This window comes from Pseudophryne corroboree, chromosome 9 (genome assembly GCF_028390025.1).
Source record: "Pseudophryne corroboree isolate aPseCor3 chromosome 9, aPseCor3.hap2, whole genome shotgun sequence".
NCBI classification, from domain to species: domain Eukaryota; kingdom Metazoa; phylum Chordata; class Amphibia; order Anura; family Myobatrachidae; genus Pseudophryne; species Pseudophryne corroboree.
The window spans coordinates 344,272,141-344,293,730 of NC_086452.1; the positions used below are offsets into that span (position 1 = coordinate 344,272,141).

Below are 21,590 nucleotides of genomic sequence, written 5' to 3' on the forward strand. Positions count from 1 at the left end.
TTAGCAATTGTGTATTGCCAAAGTCTCAAATAGGTGTTATAAATTCTACGCAGTGGCAGTAAGCTACCACTCTACAGTACATATGTCCTTACTCTAAATTTCACAGTGAGGTTTGGGAATGGGCGTTTTAGAAAAAGATAATGTACTCCAATCCCCTCAGAATTTCTTTCTAAAGACAGATTAGGACAGTAGGCTGACATTGTCACACTTATATGTGTTGAGTCCTGTGACAAGCAGTAGTGCAAAGAAGGGGGGGTGGCCACTAAATACCTGTGCTACCTCCCAGTGCCAGATTAAGGTCCACAAGGGCCTGGAGCTGAAATTGTGTGCCACCACAGAGAGTGTGACCAGTGTTGTGGCAGTGTGACAAGTGATGTGGAGGGAGGGGGGGGGGGGGGGTCCTGTGATGTGGAGAGGCACCCAGGGGTGTAATGTCATTCCAGTGACAAGTTAGAATTTGGAGATTAGGTGGTCTTCTATGTTCGTATGTGTGGTGTATATAGTTCCTATTGCTGTATGTGTGTTCTGGTGGAAGGTTACAACGGATCTTATTTTGTGTTTGTATCAGTTGGCGTATGAATCTCTATTCTGTGTTCTTTGGCTTCCTGTAGTTTTCCAGTAAAGAAGTATGCCACACTCACTGTGTCCTGGTTGCATTAAAACTTTTATTGAAATATAAGTCACAGACTTAACAGTATGTACCTACAGTGTGCCTGTATGTGCTCCCCTACTTCTTTATGTGACCATGTCTATATGTGCTCCAATATGTCCATATGTGCCTACAGTAGGCCTATATGTGCTCCTCTATGTCTTTATGCGCCTATGTCTGTATGTTCTCCTGTAAGTCTGTATGTGCTCCTCTATGTCTGTTTGTGCCTATGTCCACATGTGCTCCTATATGGGTCAGGTACGGGACTCAACAGTGAGGATGCTTGCAGCCAGAATACCAACAGCGGCATCCCAATGGTCAGAATCCCGACACTTAAACTAACCCTACCCCTTACCCTCACTCTCACCTCATGCAGCCTAATTCTAACCTCCCCTTCCCACAGCCTAACACTAACCTTCACCCTAGTGCCTAACCCTAACCTGTCCTCCCGCAGCATAACCCTATCCCTCCCTGGCATACTTGCATTCTGGAAATGAGGAGAGAGAGAGAGAGAGAGAGAGAGAGAGAGAGAGAGAAAGGGGGAGAGAGAAAAAAAGGGGTGAGAGAGAAAGGGTGAATAGAGAAAGAAATAAAGGGGGTGAGAGAGGGAGGGAGATAGAGAGAGAAAGGGGGGAGAGAGAAAGATAAAAGGGGGTGAGAGAGGGGTAGAGAGAGAAATGGCAGAAAGAGATAAAGTGGGTGAGAGAGAGGGGGAGAGAACGAGAGGAGAAAGGAGAGGGAGAGAGAGAAAGGGGGAGAGAAAAAGAGAGATGGGGAGAAAAGGGGTGAGAGAGAAAGTGGGGAGAGAGAGAAAGATAAAGGGTGTGAGAGAGAGGAGGTGAGACAAAGGGGGAAGAGAAAGAAAGGGGAGGATGAGAGAGAGAGAGAGAGAGAGAGAGAGAGAGAGGGGAGAGGGAGAGAATGGGGAAGAGAGAAGTGCCGGGATCCTGATACCATCCCAATAGCAGCTGTCTGACTGCTTGCTATTGGTCAGTGCACATTTTGCTGTATATTCTGTGTTAATCACTTCAGTGATGCTACTTTGCATTGGTGCACAAATCCTAGTCTTACCTGTGCAATGTGTCCCATTCCCTGTAAAGCCGGCAAGGCATGAGCATTTTGCAGTGGAGTTTGCCGGTCCTGTAATACAACTAAAAAAATGAAACTCTAAGGGCGATGTCTATGAATTCAGAAGGCAAAGAACAGACTGTGGAACACGCAGTAAGTCACAGCAGAGGTTGAAAATACATAGTATGGACATATACAGGCAAATTGACTTATTGAGCTTAAGGTGCATACACACGGTTAGATTCGGGCTAACCCCGATTCTCACTATACGTCAGGGGCTAGGTCGGCATCACAAGCACATAATGAGTGTGCTTGCGATACTAAATATGTGCGATTTTGGCTAAGTGTCAATTTTGACTATCTTTTCTACGAGATAGTCAAAATTGACTTGCCTGCACAGTCTATCTAGGCTTGCGATACCGACTGCGCGGGACCGCGCATCGGGATCGCAAGGTGACTTTCACCTTGCGAACTGCACTAACTTTTCTTACGATTTTTACTATACAGTCAAAATCGTAAGAAAATATCTCACCGTGTGTACACACCATTAGACATACAGTACTTCAGCTCTGGCTTGTTATCTGATTTACACTCAGACTTATTCTGGAACTCCAGGCATACATATAAATTGTCTGATAGAACTTCACAGGGTTTGCCACAGCTACATAGCTTGTGAAAGTATCCTTTATTACAAAGAATTAATTCAGGTTTAATTAGCTGTACCCTTTGTAATGTCTTGTGTTGGGATGGGTTCATTATGCTGACAATCACTGCGACAATGCCGGCGCCTGGATCTAAAATACCTTTAGCATAAACCTGCTATCAGCTGAAGGGTGTCCCCTGTGCCAGTCACATAATTATTGATCCAATCTAATCTTAGACCCTTAAATAATCTCTACATAATATAAAATAAAGTTCCCGGTACGTTTCTGTTTGTACAGGCTAATCTTGAGAACCACTGTACGGATTTTGATGCGGTTTGCACAATTCTATAGAGCATGTGTCAAGATTGGTTTACAATAGGTGCATGAAACATTAATCTATGAAAAAAGGAGCCGAGCAGTGATGATTTAATCGTCCGTCCGGAAACTTTCTTGGCTTTTGCTGCCTAAACTGTTATAATATCACAATGATGGACTTTATTTTATACTATGTAGAGATTGATATGTATTATCTGGTTTTCCGGAAAAATTTATGTAAGCCCTGTTTACTGATATAAAAATTCAGTTTTACACTTTTTTACCATTCCTATTTCCTTTTTGTGAAAAACTATTATTTTTCCTCAAAGTAACATTCATTTCTAATGTTTGTTTATATGTGTTTTTCTACGTTTTATGTCTTTCCATACGTTTCGGCTAAAGTCAATAGGACCGGAAGTCAAAAAGTTAAGACCAAAGTGGCAGAGGATGGGGAAGGGGACTATTGCAGGTGCATGCATGGTCGGCCGGTCTACTCGCCCATAGTAAATGCATCTGTTGTTGCGGCAACACGTCTTTATTTGAGGAACTCTTTAATTAATATTTAAATATTGTATTATCATTATGCCGTTATTGCTGTAAATTCAAAATCGCACCTGTGAGAAGGCGGGGGAGGGGGTTGGGTGCTAGTGCGCTGTTCTCCAGAAACATGGAGCCCATGCCATTTTAGTAGAGATAGGTCTACTGTGCATGTGTAGATTTCTGGGAAACTGGCGGCCATGCAATTTTCCTAGTGATTTATGCAGTGCTGACGGACAGGTACAGTAAACATCATCTATACATGCAGTGTGTGCAGTGGTGGCCCTCTAGGACCCAGGGGCCTGTGTGCACTGCATACCATATTCCCATTATTGACACACTCATCTACTTATCTGTTTTGCTAGCATGTTCCTCCCTCCTTTCGGAGCTCAGACAAACTTTTTTCGGTAATTCACCAACTTTAAATGGTAGTGGAGGGGGTGTGTGAGCCAGAGGACCAATCACAAGCCACAATCTTGACTATGGCTTGTTTGTTCTCCTGCTGACCCCTCCTTCCTCAGGTTTCACCATGCACAGCAAGAGGGACAACTCTGGCTAGGACATACCTCCAACATCTCAGAAGAACCAAGAATCTAGATATGGTGCATGGCCATGTCTCAGTGGGGATAGGACCACACCCATCAAGACCAAGGTATGTGCGTGTCAGTAACATATTTTATGAAGGTGGTAGTCCAGCTTTTAGCGCATGCATTGGATCATTCAGTATTGGAAAGTACCATTACATGTTTATGTTCACTTTACATATTTCTAGTTTTTATGCATTCAAATATAGATTAACTTACTTTGCATTATTGCTGCAGCTGCCATTGCATAAATCCTTTTCATTATCTAGAAATGGGAGACAGGGCATTTAATTTACTAATATTCAAATGCAGTGATACACGCAAAGGGGAAGGTCAGAAATACTGTATATCTATAATAAATTATATGCAGTAATGGAGCTTCCCAAGGAAGTGCAGCTGTAGCTGTTCATACATTATTAAGGGATGGGAATGAATGCAATTTTGTGGCTATTGATATATTCTTTGTATAAGACAGAAAGGAATTAATGGAAAAAGGTGCAAATGACCTCTGCCAGGAGATACATTATTGCTGTGAGGATGAATTATCTGGTGTCCATCTAGTACCATTGCTTACTAGCTAGTGTTTAACGGTGTATAAGGAAATGGCAATGATACTCCCTGTAACGGACTACTTCTTGCATGACTGCTCAACCAGTAGGTTATGTCTCCTGGCCTTTGCACTGTTAAAGACCAATAAATCTATAATAAAAGTCACTTTCATTCTGAACCCCCCTCCCAATAAACTAACACTTAACAAAAACCCATAACAAACACACATTCATCCTCACACTTCCAACACACCCATCAAATAATAGGAATTTAATACCTACCGGTAATTCCTTTTCTCCTAGTCCATAGTGGATACTGGGGTCTTGTACTTTAGTACAATGGGGGTATAGATCGGGTCCACTGGAGCCTGGCACTTTAAAACTTTTAGTGTGTGTATGTGTGTGCTGGCTCCTCATCCTCTATGCCCCTCCTACCAGACTCAGTCTAGGAAAACTGTGCCTGAGGAGGCAGACAAAATATGAGAGAAGAAACAATACAACAGCTGTGAGGAAACAAGCCAACACACAACCATAAACAGAAGGAGGGCGCTAACCAGAACAGAGGATAGCAACACCAACCTGACCAGCATAGCACAGTCATACCAACAACAGAAGGGACCGCAACACCGGTCCAAACAAATACTTACACAGGTAAGCAGGATTGAAGCACTGAGGCGGGTGACCAGTATCCACTATGGACTAGGATAAAAGGAATTACCGGTAGGTATTAAATTCCTATTTTCTCTTACGTCCTACTGGATACTGGGGTCTTGTACTTTAGTACCATGGGGAAGTCCCAAAGCTACCAAATGGGTGGGAGAGTGCTGAGACCCCTGTAAAACTGCCTGACCAAACTGAAGGTCATCCTTGGCCAAGGTATCGAACCTATAGGACTTAACAAACATGTTTGAACCAGACCAAGTTGCAGCTCGACATAATTATAGGGCCAAAACACACTGGGCAGCCGCCCAGGAAGATCCCACCGACCTCAATGAGTGGGCCTGAATAAACATCGGCAAAGGCAGAGCTGCCGAAGAATAGGCCTGTTGAATGGTCAACCTGAGCCAGTGAGCAAGAAGCCGGCCGACCAATCTTGGATGCATCATAAAGAACAAACAGCGAGTCAGATTTTCGATGACGGGCCGTCCTGTTGACATAAATCTTCAGAGCCCTGACCACATCCAAGGACCAATGGAAGCGGCAGACAACACTGGAACCACTATAGGTCGATTCACATGAAAAGCGGAAACCACTTTTGGTGAAAACTGAGGACGAGTCCTAAGTTCTGCCCTGTCCGCGTGAAATATCAAATAAGGGCTCTTTCAGGATAAGGCCCCCACAATTCAAAGACACGTCTGGCAGACACCAATGCTAATAACATCACTGTCTTCCAGGTGAGAAATTTTAACTCCACCCTATGTAAGGGTTCAAACCAATCCGATTGAAGAAAGGACAGAACCACATTGAGGTCCCACGGAGGCGTGGGAGGCACAATGGGCGGTTGCAGATGAAGAACTCCCTTTAGGAAAGTCTGTACTTCAGGCAACATGGCAAGTTGTTTCTTGTAGAAAATAGAGAGCGCAGAAATCTGGACTTTGATGGAGCCTACCCGTTGGCCCATATCCACTCCCGCTTACAGGTAAAGTAGAAAACGACCAATTCTAAATTCCATGGGACAAACCTTTCTACCTTCACACCAGGAAAAATACTTTTTCCAGATACGATGGTAATGTTTTACGTAACCATCTTCCTGGCCTGGACCATGGTGGAAATTACTCGGGAGGGAAGACCCTTTCTAGCTAGAATTTCCCTCTCAACTTCCAAACCGTCAAACGCAGCCGCTGTAAGTCTGGATAAATGAACGGACCTTGCTGAAGAAGATTGTTTTGTAGCGGCAGAGGCCAGGGATCCTCCAGAGTCATGGTTAGGAGGTCCGAGTGCCACGCCCATCGAGGCCAATCCGGGGCAATTAGAATTAGCTGAACGCTTTCCCTTCTTAGTCTTTTGAGAACGCTTGGGATTAGCGGTAGATGAGGGAACAGGAAACTGGTACATCCACGGGGTCGTCAATGCGTCCACTGCAGCAGCCTGCGGATCCCACGTTCTGCAACAGTAACGGCATAGCTTCTTGTTGAGATGAGAAGCCACCAGATCTATCTGCGGACAGCCCCACCGGTGAATTAACTGTTGAAACATCTGGGGATGTAGGCCCCAAGCCCCTGGATGGAGGTCGTGCCTACTGAGGAAGTCTGCTTCCCAGTTGTCCCTGGAATGAATATGGCTGAGATGGCCCTTGTGTTGGCCACCGCCCAGAGGAGGATTTTTGACACCTCTCGCATCGCCGCTCTGCTTCTTATTTCCCCTGTCAGTTTATGTACGCCACCGCCGTGGCATTGTCTGACTGAATCTGGATCGCCTGATCCTTCAATAGATGAGAAGCCTACAGAAGGGCAATGTAAATTGCCCTGAGTTCCAGGACGTTTATCAGCAGAACAGATTTCTGTCTCGACCACGTCCCCTGGAACTGGGCTCCTTGGGTCACAGCCTCCCTAACCCCGGAGGCCGGCATCCATTGTCAGAAGAATCCACAAGTGGATGTTGAAACTCCTGCCCTCTACCAGGTAAGAAACTTGTAGCCACTATAATAGAGAAATCCGGGCTTTCGGAAATAATGTCACTTCCTGATGCATGTGAAGGTCAGACCCCCGACCATTTGTCCAGCAGATCCAGCTGAAATGGTCGGGCATGAAATCTGCCGTATTGGATTGCCTAGCAAGCAGCCACCATCTTGCCCAGTAATCGGATGCAAAGATGTATGAATACCCTGCGAGGACTGGGCACCAAGCGAACCATAGTCTGGATAGCCAAGGCCTTGTCCATCTGTAGAAACACATTTTGAGACACCATATCCAGTATCATTCCCAGGAACTGAAGACGTTGGGTCAATTCCAGGTGAGATTTCTGAAAATTCAGGATCCACCCATGATCCGTAAGCAGGCAAGTCATCTAGTCGATGCTGTGCAGCAGATGGTCCCTGGACACAGCCTTTATCAGGAGATTGTCCAAGTAGGGGACTATGTTCACTCCATGGTCATAACTAGGGGGGGTAGGGGGGCATGTGACCTGGGTGCAGGATAAGAGGGGGCGCCGAGAGGATCAGTTTAATCCCCCTAACACCCCCTCCCTATGCGCTGCGGTCCCTTAGAGCCGACGGAGCACAAGCTCCAGACTCTACTAGCTGCTGTGGCCGCACTGCTGTGATGAAACTGAAAATAAACTACAGCTCCCTGCAGCCCTTGCTGCGGGAGCTGTAGTTTAATTTCAGTTTCTTCTGGTCGTGTGTAGTGTCTGCCCCGGCAGAGCCGGATGAAGAAGGGGCACAGGGAGCAAGATGACTCCCCAGCCTAAACAGTGAGTGTAAGGGAAGGGGCACTGTATGTGTGAGTGACTACCATATATGTGTGCCTCTGTAAATGTGTGCATGTGTGTGACTGTATGTGAATAGGTGTGTGATTACATATCTGTATGTGTGCTTGTGTCTCACTATATGTATCTATATATGTGTATATCTGTGTGACTCTATATCTGTATATATACAGGTGTGTGACTATATGTATATATATATATATATATATATATATATATGAGTGAGTGAATGTATGCATGCATGTATATATTTAGGTGTGTGACAGTATGCATGTGTATAGGTGTGTGATTTTACGTATGTTTCAAGGTATGGGTTATTATTCCCTTTTTTTTATTTATCCCTAGCCCAAATAAATGTCTAGCTATCCCCTCGATAAAAAGCTTTGCAGCAGCTACCAGCCCTTATGGAGTATATATATATATATATATATATATATACACACACACACACACACACACACACTGTACCTCAGGCACTCAGAGTATCCACAGCGGGATATGTCCTGCTCAGGTGCCTTCCCCAGGGGCGTCACCCCACCACGATATGCTTGGAAAAATGAGGCGGCACTCAGAGGCTGTCAATCACAGAAAACATGTAATGGTGCAATCAACGTTTCGGGGACCACCTCCCCTTCATCAGGATGATGAAGGGGAGGTGGTCCCCGAAACGTTGATTGCACCATTACACGATTTCTGTGAATGACAGCCTCTGAGTGCCGCCTTGTTTTTCCAAGTGTATATATATATATATATATATATATATACACATATACATATACATACACACACACACACACACACACACTATACACACACACACACAGTTACAATGAAGGGGGGGGAGAAAGCCAACTTACTTGCCCCGGGTGTCAAAAATCCTATTTTCGGCCCTGTTCACTCCCATCATGCGCAGTTGTTGCATAATTTCTGCCATGACCTTGGTGAAGACCCTCGGAGCTGTGGATAATCCGAAGTTTGAGGCCTGAAACTGGAAATGGTCATCCAATATGGCGAACCTGAGGTAATCTAGATGAGGGGCCACATGGGAATGTGTAGGTAAGTATCCTTGATGTCCAGAGTCACCAGGAACCCCCCCCCCCCCCTACACCAGAGCAGACACCACCGCCCGCAGTGATTCCATCTTGAATTTGAACACCCGCAGATACGGGTTTAGAGACTTCAGGTTCAAGATGGGGCTCACCGAACCATTTGGTTTGGGAACAACAAAAAACGGGAGTAAAAACCCCTGTTGTGTCACGGAGGAGGTACTGGAACCACCATCCCCGTCTGCAAAAGTTTTCTGAAGAGCCTCTTGCAAGGTAACTTTTGCTGCGGGTAAAGCTGGTAAGCCCGACATTAAAAATCTGTGAGGAGGGAGCATTTGAAATTGCAGCTGGTATCCCTGGAAAATGAGGTCCCTCACCAAAAGATACCGGGAGGACTCCGCCCATACGTGGGCAAAGTGTTGAAGGCGAGCACCTACCTGAAAGTTGCCTTGCTGCTGGGGTCAACCGTCATGCGGAAGGCTTTGCGTCAGGGGATCCGGTGGTCTGGTCCAGGGAACCGGCAGGTGCAGGTTTATGGGACTTACCACGAGATCCTCTGGAAGTGGTGGAGACCCCTCGGCCCCTGCCTCTGAACCTTGCCACACGAAAGGACTGCAAGGAGGGTCCTGTGTAAGAACGTCTAGCAGGCGGCGCAGCCGACGGCAGATAGGTAGACTTACCCACCGTTGCTAGGGAGATCCATTTATTTAATTTGTCTACAAATAATGCATCACCTGTAAAGGGAAGATTTTCAACACCCTTTTTGGAATCAGCGTCTGCTGACCACTGACGTAACCACAGAGCTCTACGCGCCAAAACAGCAATAGCAGTAGTGCGGCCATTAAGCTTACACAACTCCTTTGCTCATTAAATTTGCAGCATCCTGTATATGTTGCAGTAGAGTAACTGCCTCATCCCGGGGCAAAGTGTCTAAACCGTCAATAACGTTATCAGACCATTTGACTATCACCCTGGAAATCCATCCACAAACTATTGTGGGGCGTTGAGCAGCGCCTGCCGCCATATAGACTGCCTTGAGCATGGTCTCAATCTTACCGTCAGCTGGCTCTTTCAGGGATACAGCCCCAGGCACCGGCAGTACCAATACCTTCCTGTCCTAATCAGAGAAAGGAAAAGTAGTCAATAAGCTCTAAGGAATTTTAAATTTCTTATCAGGGTTTATTGGGTCTAACATTAAAGTATAACTCCTCATCTGGTTCCACCTCCTCATCCGGTATGTGGAGGACCTCTTTTACAGCAAAAATGAGAGCCTCCTTGTCCATATCATCATCATCCACATCTGGCTGATCAGGAACAGAATCAGACTGAAGCACCTGTGGCAGTGAGCGTTTATGTGTAGCCACTATAGAGGGCTGAGAAGCCTTCTTGGTATCTGCTGCTGTAGCCAATTAAGCAATGGAGTATTTTAACACCTGTCTTTTTCTTTTAGCTGCAGCTAATTCAGAATTTACAATTTGAATCATGCTCTTAAAGCTATCTAACCAGTCAGGTGCCTGTGAGCTGAGCCCTCACGGAGACAAGTAACATTGCTCACACATGAGTGACCCCGCTGAAGACAGGGTAGAATTACAAGCAGCACACATAACCATGTCCACAGACATTATACAGGAAACTATAGCGCAGCCCACTGAACAACAAACCACACAGACCCTAGAGAGCCCCTGGAGTGATACTGAGGAGCGGACACCAGCAAACAGAATACAGCAGCACAATGTGTTGAAATATGTGTATGTGATAGAAGTGCAGTGGCGCTACCGCTGGCGTGCTCCCCCCTGTCTATGACCCGCTGGTACCAGTTTCTCTGTAACAGCGTTGGTCCTGGAGGAGCAGCGTGCATGCAGCCTTGGTGATCCGCAGGATCAGTAAGATGGCGCCTTCCCACCACTGGTCCCGCTCCGGGAAGCCCCGCCCCTTGCAATGGCACGTGGTCCCTCAGTAGTAAAAACACATGAAAATGTATTATGCAGTCCACACAAAGCCTTGGAGACAGTGAGCACTGCGGGGCAGCAGCCCTGAGCCAGTTTGTCCGCAGCGGGCACCACAGCTACGGGCCCAAGACCGCTGCGTGACTTGCCGCCAAACTGCACCAGGGTCCCGCTAACCGGGACTCTGGTGTAACACTCAACGCACCTGGGTCTTCGGCATCTGTTAAGAGGGTGGCGGATAGCTGCTGGCGTGGGCACACATACTAACGATGTGTGATCAGCACCTCAGGAGCTCAGTGTCCTGTCAGCAGGGATTACGAACCATTAACCCTCATGAGGTTGGTTCAGTCTCCCCTCTAAGTCCCACGAAGCAGGTAGTCTGTCTGCCAAGCAGCGCTACATGAAAATAATAAACTAAAATAACATTGAAGAAAAAATCTCTGGAGCTCCAGAGAAGTGCACCCGTCTCCTTGGGCACATGTTTCTAAACTGAGTCTGGTAGGAGGGGCATAGAGGTGAGGAGCCAGCACACACATGCACACACTAAAAGTTTTAAAGTGCCAGGCTCCAGTGGACCCGATCTATACCCCCATGGTACTAAAGTACAAGACCCCAGTATCCACTAGAACGTAAGAGAAAATGCAGCATTAGTAGGTAATCAGTCACACAATGATGCTCATAGTTAGGTCTCACCAATGTCTCCAAATAACCCATGGTTGACAGATCATTTATAGTTTTGTAGTGCTGCCTCGGCTACTGCAGGCATTCTAATACTTAGGTAGGGAGTTACTAGCATTCATACAAGTATCCTCGGGGTGGTCAGCTATTTCCATTTAATAAAACAGTTCTCCTTGCATAACAAAGCAAAAAAACTGTGAAATAAGAAATTGTGCTTCATTTCCAAGCGGTCGGCAGTCACAGTCAAAGTCAAAGCTGAGAGACTGCTGGTCAAACATCCACCTAAACAAGACACTGTGAAATGCTGATGCAGGAGGGTAAAGGACACCAAATATTTACACAGGATTTACCTGTTAAACAGCCCCTCACCCATGACCACTAGTGACCGTATACAAATATTCCCTGCCCAACCTTACATATTACATACTGTACACTGAGATACCCTATTGCCCAATAAGAATTTACTAGAGGACATAGTCAAAAATACACTAGAAAGATCTGTAACCTAAAGGTTATAAGGACATACTAATTAAATCAGAGTTCTGCTACTCAGCAACATTTTATGTTTTATGGTCCCTTGAGCAGTGGATAAGGCCTTCATTAAATCTACAGTAAACTCTGTGCTGAACCAGTGACATTTCTCTATACTCCAAAAAATGTCATCAGGACTCAATAGGAATAATAGTTTTTGGGAAAGAACACCTATCTCTTATACATAAACTATATCCAGGGTAGACAACTGATGACCTACTGTATATATGTGTATCATACATAACATACTGTATATCCAGGGTAGATAGCAGATGACCCATCTCTGTGTGTCATACATAACATATATCCTGAATAGATAGCAGATGACCTACTGTGTCTCTGCGCATCAACATAAAATATATTCAGGGTAGACAGCAGCAGATGGCCTATCTTGGAGCATCATACAGAACATAATTCCAAGGTAGATAGCAGATGATCTTTCTCTGTGCATCATATATAACATATATCAAGGGTAGATAGTAGATGACATTTCTCTGTGCATTATACAGTACATAACATATATCCAGGGTAGACAGCAGATGGCCTATCTTTGTGCATCATAACATATCCAGGGTAGATAGCAGATGATCTATCTCTGTGCATCATATATAACAGTGATAGGGAACCTTGGCACTCTAGCTGTTGTTGAACTACACATTCCAGCATGCCATACTACAGTTTTGCTATTTGGCCATGCTAAAACTGTAGCAGGGCATGCTGGGATGTGTAGTTCAACAACAGCAGGAGTGCCAAGGTTGCCCATAACATATATCCAGGGTCGACAGCAGATGATCTATCTTTGTGCATAATACATAACATATTTCCAGGGCAGATAGAGCACAAATTCAAAAGAACTATTGGTACGAATTAGATCACCAATTATAAGATATGTGTGATGTACTATTAAACATATGTTACAGTGTTTCAAAATCTAGACATATAAAGTGAACTACTATATTTACCAATCTGACAGGAAAAACCAGACCAGCCTTTATCACACTGGCAAGATCCATCGCCATGAAGTCCGTCATTACACTTTCCATGGGCACAGTCACATTCTGTTTAAAAATAAAAATATTTTCTAAAACTAAACCAAAAAGTTGAACCTTTACAGTAAATTTGCTAAATATTTGTTTGTAATGAATTACTGAGTGAAACATTTTGCAATATTTCAATGATTTACAACAACCCTTGAGTTTCATATATAGTACATAAACATTTTACAGATTTTTATCTAGAAATGATTTTGTACAATAATAAACACACAAGCTTTGAAAGGAAAATTTCTGCATCTTCAAAAATAGTAAATAGTACAATCTAGTGTTGTTCTAAGGTAGTAATGATCTGATAGCATAAAAAGCAGATGCCACCCCTTAATATACCAGAAAGCAGAAGAAAGAGTGTAAGATAAAGAAAACACACCAGAGCACACTAAATGTAACACACACACACACACACACACACACACACACACACACACACACACACACACACACACACACACACACACACACACAGAGCCGGCCCTAACCAATATGATGCCCTAGGCAAGATTTTGGCTGGTGCCCCCTAGCACCGCCGCTAGTTCTGCAGGAGATGCCTGGCATGAGTCAGATGGCAGCTCTGCTAATGTTGGGCGCCTTTTGTTTAGGAAAATGCATCTTATTTGCATTACTATGTGGCTAGGACGCACAAGCAGCTTCTGCTGATTAAAAGGATATGCAGATACAGTAGCAGTCACACACAGAACATAGGCATGCCGCATATCATTTTATGCCCGAGGCTTTTGCCTAGTTTGCCTATGCCTAAGGCCGGCTCTGCACACACACACACACACACGCACACACACACACACACACACACACACACACACACACACACACACACACACACACACACACACACACACAAATATATATTTCTGTTGAGAGAGAGAGAGAGAGAGAGATTTCTTTAAAGTGACAAAGTCAAATTACATTAAATATATTATTGATTGCTACAGGTTAGAGGTCTTGCCTGTGAACTCAAACTTTATTACTGCAGACATATGAACACCCCCTCTTTTTTTTTCAATTTATAAATTTGTTGTGGACTAAGGAAGAGTAAAAATATGAAACAGGTATTGGATCTTAAGCACAGTTTTTAACTACAGTACCTTGTAGGTCTCAAAGACCACAATGAAGTATCCATGTTTGTTATAATAGGTTCAGATCCATGGATACACATTGAAACTGGTCTAGTGTTCCTTGTATGTTCTTCATCTTACCTTCATTTCGTTCCCTATAACATCCCTGTATTTATCACCTATTCCTGCTGAAGAAATCAACGTCAGGTCAGAGAAACACATACCTTCCAACTGTACCTTTTTGCCAGGTACAGTACCTTTTTTCTATGGTCTGTACCGATTTTTTACTCTCCATTTTTCCATTGAAAGTATAGGATGTTGGAAGGTATGGAAACGCGTTGAGAATTTGTTCTATAGTTTAGAGGACATCATCAGATACTAAATCTTGCTCAGCTGGACCGGCTTCACACAAACTTAGGACTAGCAGGAATAGCCCTGCTGTGCCGGAGAGCTGCTCCATGCTCGACCTGTGACATTTATTGAGCAGTTTCTTGTCCACTCTGTTGTGGCCAGCTTGCACGTGCTGGCGTCTGCTATATGAGATCCAGACCCACTCATCCAGACCAAGGTCTGTCACTCACTCGGCTATCGGTGATTCCACACTGGGATCTTGGTTTTCTCATACTCCTTTCCTAATGCAGTCAAGAGCGGTGAGCATACTAGATGGGACATATATTATGAACCACCAATTTCTCCATGTGAACGATAGAGATTAATTATACCCAGGACTGTCCTCTTGGTATTTTTTCATATTATTATTATTATTATTATTATTATTAATAATAATAATAATAATAATAATAAGAATAAATAATAGTTATTTACATAGTACTTTACAGAGAGAAAATTTAGGGACATATTTATCAATTATCGGGTTTTAAACACAATAATTGTAATTTCTTATTGCTGCTATTCACAGCAATAATAAATGATATACCACTCACATTTATCAAAAGTCACATACAAAGACAGGAGCTCGGAAAGGATCCCGTCCCTGCAATGTGTTAACATAGTAACATAGTATCTGAGGTTGAATAGAGGCAAATTGCCCATCGTATTCAACCTGTTTTAAGTTGTGATGATTCTACATACTTGCTAAATAATGTTTTATGACTAGTTAGCTACTATAACTCATGTTACCCCTGGATTAACCACGTTGATATTTTAAGTATTATAACCTTGGATAGCTTTTTCATTCAGAAATTTATCCATTCCGTTTTTAAATCCAATTACAGAGTCCGCCATTACCACCTTCCCTGGCAGGGAATTCCACATCCTGATTGCCCTAACAGTGAAGAACCCTTTCCTCCGTTGCGTTCGGAACTTTCTCTCCTCCAGTCGCAGCGAGTGCACACGTGTCCTAAACTATGTTCTTTTAATAAATAATTCCTCTGATAACTCTTTGTGATGTCCCTTTACATATTTGAAGATATTTATAATATCTCCTCTTAGGCGCCTTTTTTCTAGTGTATACTTATTCAGCCTAGTAAGTCTTTCCTTATAGTCCAGTCCTTCTAGGCCTTTAATCAATTTAGTAGCTCGCATTTGAACACTTTCGAGTTCACTGATGTCTCTTTTATACAATGGTGCCCAAAACTGAACACAATATTCCAGGTGCGGACGTACCAATGCCTTATACAGCGGCATGATTCCATCCGAGTCCCTTGTCTCAATTCCCCTTTTCATGCACGCTAGCACCTTACTTGCCTTCTTTACTGCGTTGACATTGTGTACGGTTATTAAGCCTATTATCAATGAATACCCCCAAATCTTTTTCCAACTCTGTTTCCCCTAGGCGTTCCCCATTTAATATGTAGGCTGCAAGTTTGTTTTTAGTCCCAAAATGCATAACCTTGCATTTGTCTGTGTTGAACCTCATTTTCCATTTAGAAACCCAGAGTTCAAGTTTAGATAGATCATTCTGCAAGGACTCCACATCCAATTTTGAACTAATTACCTTACACAGTTTAGTATCATCTGCAAAGATTGACACTGTGCTTTCCAGGCCTATTTCTAGGTCATTAATAAATATGTTGAACAGTAGTGGTCCGAATACGGACCCTTGTGGTATTCCGCTGACTACTGGGGACCAGGTTGAGGACTTCCCGTTGACCACTACTCGCTGTACCCTGCTATCCAACCAGCTGCTTATCCATGTGCAAATAGTTTTTCCTAGGCCAATCTCCTTTAATTTGATCATCAGTCTCCTGTGAGGAACTGTATCGAAGGCCTTTGCAAAATCTAGGAAGACCACATCCACTGTTTTTCCTTGATCAAGATTATTGCTCACTTCCTCGTAGAAGCTAATTAAGTTAGTCTGACATGACCTGTCCCTCACAAACCCATGCTGGTTCTTGCTAATAATCCTAGCGGACTTTAGATACTCCTGTATGATGTCCCTTAGAATTCCTTCCAATATTTTCCCCACTATAGATGTTAAACTAACTGGTCTGTAGTTTCCTGGAAGATTTTTGGATCTCTTTTTAAATAATGGCACTACCTCAGCTATACACCAATCCTTTGGTACCATGCCTGATCTAATTGAACTATTGAAAATCAATTAATGGGGTGGTGCTAGTTGTGAACTAAGCTCCATAAGAACCCTCAGGTGAAGTCCATCAGGACAAGGTGATTTATTAATCTTAATTTTGCTTAGTCTCTCCCGGACTACTTCTTCGCTTAAACAAGTATCTAACCATGAATCATTACTGTCACAATTGTTATGCTCTACTCCCACCATCAGTTCTTCACTGGTGAATACTGATGAAAATAATTTGTTCAGTATTTCTGCTTTTATTTTGTCATCATTTATCAATTCTCTTAAATTCATCTTTTAATGGACCTATATTCTCCTTTTTTAACCTTTTACCGTTTATGTATTTAAAAAACTTTTTAGGATTGGTTTTACTCTCTATAGCGATTTGCTTTTCATTTTCCATTTTAGCTGCTCTTATTGCTTTTTTGCATTTCTTATTACACTCCTTGTAATACTTGAAAGACTCTTCCTTTCCATTAGATTTAAATGCTTTGAAAGCCTGCTTTTTTTATCCATTTCTGCCTTAACCTTCTTGTTAAGCCACATCGGTTTGAGTTTACTACTCCTGCGTTTACTGCCCATGGGAATAAAGTTATGAATATTGCTATCCAGCAACCCTTTTAAAACATCCCACATTTCCGAAGTGTTCTTGTTATTAAACAGAACCTCCCACTCTATGTCGTTAAGTGCACATCTAAGCATACTGAAATTAGCCTTCCTAAAGTTAACAGTTTTGGTGGAACTCCTGTAGCTATGTTTCCTGAAACTGATGTCGAATGTGATCATATAGTTATCACTGTTACCCAAAGTCTCCCCAACTTTAGTGTTTGTGTTCAGAGTGAAGTGGCTGTATCAGCAGTGTCTTCACTCCTCTATCGGGACCAGTGTTGGATTGGGGCTTGAAGGGGAATGCAGTTGTAGGGAACCATGCTTAGAGGCCTGGCTAACCATCAGCGATTGCATAGTCTGGGCCCCATGATTAATATAGATAGTAAATACCAGGGCTGTAATCAGAAATTGTGGGGCCCGCGACAGACAAAATAAAGAGGGCCCCCCAAAAAAATATATATATTCTGCAGCACCTCTTACCCCGTATGTGATGACACACATTGTGAAGTTACATATAAGTGGAGAATTGCGAACCTGCAGGAACAATTCACAGAGAGCTGATGCACAGGGAAGGCTTGTTTTGAGAAGTCCTCGCTGTGCATTAGCCTGCTGTTGTTGCACAGCCTGGTTCAGCTCTCCAGGTATTGGCAATATGTTCCAGGGGAGGGCCCCCTCTCTGTAAGAGCCCAGGACTCCAGTCCCCATAGTCCCCCCCTGATGGCAGCCCTGGTAAATACTGCTAGTGCAAGCATGATTATGTACCAAATTAATAACAGCAATGCACTCTATAAAATATACCAACACTATCCAACTGTACTGTTTTAGCCAAGATAGTACCATTTCTTAAGGTCTGTACAGGCAAACACCCCTGCGTCGAGGACCCAGAACTTTGGACCTGGTTTGACCCTTTCACACAGAGAAAGTATCCAGGTTAAGCCAGCTTGCCCCGGCAAATTCCCGGATCCAAATGCTTGCCCTGGCATTTTCATCTCCTGTGTGAAAGGGGTACTGAGCTGGGACCAGGATATAACCGGTGTTCCAAAAGCCAGGTAAAATCCGGGCAGAAGCCCCTGTTTCTGTCTGAAAGTGGTATAAAATATCACTCATAATAACGGGATTTAAGATTACCTGATTGACAGTCTATCCCATATCTCCCGGCTTCACAGGATTCACATGCAGTTCCATGAAAACCTTCTTTGCAGATACATTCTCCACTTCCAGTAATTCCATCCAGGCACTTTCCATTATTGGAACATACATTGCCCAGGCCCCCTGGGCAAACTAAACATTGGTGTCCATAATATCCACCACAACACATGGGAACCTGGAACAGGGAAATAAACATTTCACAACTATGGAATTAATACATTTTACATAAAAATGAATCAAACGTGGCATACAATAATGGAATCCTTTCAATTAAGCTTATTGCATGTATAATCAGTGCAATAATTATGTGTAAGGAGTGGATAATCTATAAAATTATTTAACACGCTGTGGATTCGGTCTTTATCCTTTTGATATACACTATATGGACAAAAGTATTTGGCCACACCTGTTACCTATTAATGATTGAATTCAGGTGTCTGGAGGGTGCAACTCCATATTAATATATATGTATTTACACCGGTAAATACAATGTCATTACAGTTCCTTTTGGTGTAGTGGTCAGGCGTCGAAATACTGCACCCTCTGCTGGCCGAAACATCTCTTTGCAGCAGTTGTGCATCTCAGGATCCATCATAATATAAATGACACCTACTGTATATAATTCCATTAATATCCATGTGATCTTTCTCTATCCTTTGCCTAAATAGACATCTGTGCAACAAATTATTTTCTTCTGACGGTACTTTTTTAATTGTTAATTGATATTACAGGATCACAAATAAAACCACTAGATTTATATCAGTGCCAGTGTAGTGTGAATATAAAAGAATTTATTGAGGCTAAACAACTGTAAATATATAAACTATAGCTGCTACTGAACTACAACATCCAGCTTCTTCTGTATCCGCTTAAAAGTCTGAAGCTCATCCAAGAGCCACATAGTGTATCTATCCAGAATTGTTATGGTATGTACTTACAACTGTTGAATCAATGCAGTTGAATTTGCATCCCTGAATCACATTATTTCTCCGTTTGAATGTACAATTCCCTGAACCTTTGCCCAGTGGCTCCTGTGGGAAACAAACATACATATTTGTTACTATCTCCTTTAGGGTGTGTACACACGGTGAGATATTTTCTTTCGATTTTGACTATATAGTCAAAATCGCAAGAACAGTTAGTGCAGATCGCAAGGTGAAAGTCACCTTGCGATCCCGATTCGATCCCAATGCGTGGTCCCGCCAGGTCGGCATCGCAAGAAAAGATAGATGTGCAGGCAAGTCAATCCTTGCTAGATCGGTGTACTATCTAGTTCATCTCACATGTCAATGACATCTCTCATAAGCCAAAATCTCACATAAGCCAAAATCGTATGCACACATAGTCCATATCTCAAGAAAAGTTAGTAAAAATCTGTGCTATCTGGGCACCGGGGAGTTCAAGGGAAATCGCAAGTGAAAATCGGGCATAGCAAGGATCTCACCGTGTGTACACACCCTAAGTGCTTACTTTATAAACAATTATCAATTTATTTCTAGTCTCCTAATCCACACACTACAGTATCTACATTCCCTATTGCCAACCCCCTATAAATATCTTCTAACATTCCCACATCTATAATACTTTATCTGAGGAAAAATCCCAATACCAAGACTCCTTTATAAGCATATTGCCATTACTTCACAGATAAGTATCTGCAAACATTGCAATCTCCATATCTCTTTTTCAGTATACGTCAATCCCTAATCCATACACATTCCCAATCCATACACATCCCCACTCCATACAGTACACATCCCCAATCCATACACATCCCACTCCATACACATACCCAATCCATACACATCCCCACTCCATACACATCCCCACTCCATACACATCCCCACTCTATACACCCCCCCACTCCATACACATCCCCACTCCATACACCCCCCCATACACCCCCCCACTCTATACACATCCCTAATTCATACACATTCCCAATCCATACACACCCCCACTCCATACGCCCCCCCACTCCATACACATTCCCAATCCATACACATCCCACATCCCCACTCCATACACATCCCCACTCCATACACATCCCTAATCCATACACACACCCCAACGCCATACACATCCCTAATTCATACACATTCCCAATCCATACACCCCCCCCACTCTATACACCCCCCCCACTCCATATACATCCCCAATCCATACACATCCCACTTAATACACATACCCAATCCATACACATCCCCACTCCATACACATCCCCACTCCATACACATCCCCACTCCATACACCGCCCCCCCACTCCATACACATCCCCACTCCATACACATCCCTAATCCATACACCGCCCCCACTCTATACACATCCCTAATTCATACACATTCCCAATCCATACACCCCCCCACTCCATACACATCCCCAATCCATACACATCCCATATCCCCACTCCATACACACCCCTAATCCATACACACACCCCCACTCCATACACATCCCACATTCATACACATTCCCAATCCATACACCCCCCCACTCCATACACCACCACCCCACTCCATACACCCCCACCCCACTCCATATACATCCCAATCCATACACATCCCCACTCCATACAGTACACATCCCCACTCCATACACATCCCCAATCCATACACATCCCCACTCCATACACATCCCCCCCACTCCATATACATCCCCAATCCATACACATCCCCACTCCATACAGTACACATCCCCACTCCATACACATCCCCAATCCATACACATCCCCACTCCATACACATCCCCACTCCATACACATCCCCACTCCATACACATCCCTAATCCATACACATCCCCACTCCATACACATCCCTAATTCATACACATCCCCATTCCATGCACATCCCCAATCCATACACATCCCCGATCCATACACATCCAAACTCCATACACATCTGTAATCCATACACCTCCCTAATCCATACACCTCCCCACTCCATACACCTCCCCACTCCATACACATCCCCAATCCATACACATCCCCACTCCATACACATCCCAAATCCATACACACCCGCACTGCATACACATCCCCAATCCATACAAATTATAAAATTGCAAACTCTAGACCACTTTTTGAGTCTGAAGACACACCTTCTAACTATACAAATGGCTATTTAAAAGCAGGTGAAATTAAGGCTTTAATTTAGCAAACCACAGAATTTGTATAAATCACAGGTGACCTGGATTAAATGGA

At 43.6% G+C, this 21,590-nt stretch overlaps 1 protein-coding gene across 2 annotated transcripts in view; it reads right to left on the bottom strand.

The window, feature by feature from the left end:
* The window catches only part of STAB1 (stabilin 1), a 605,861-nt gene that overhangs the window by 284,450 nt on the left and 299,821 nt on the right, over positions 1 to 21,590 (bottom strand). For both annotated transcript variants that reach the window (XM_063940632.1, XM_063940633.1), the window contains 5 exons: positions 19,330 to 19,422; positions 18,371 to 18,566; positions 12,935 to 13,030; positions 4,017 to 4,062; positions 1,721 to 1,800 (listed from right to left, as the gene is read on the bottom strand). In XM_063940632.1, the coding sequence (XP_063796702.1) occupies positions 1,721 to 1,800; positions 4,017 to 4,062; positions 12,935 to 13,030; positions 18,371 to 18,566; positions 19,330 to 19,422 (511 nt within the window). The remainder of the gene's footprint in view (positions 1 to 1,720; positions 1,801 to 4,016; positions 4,063 to 12,934; positions 13,031 to 18,370; positions 18,567 to 19,329; positions 19,423 to 21,590) is intronic.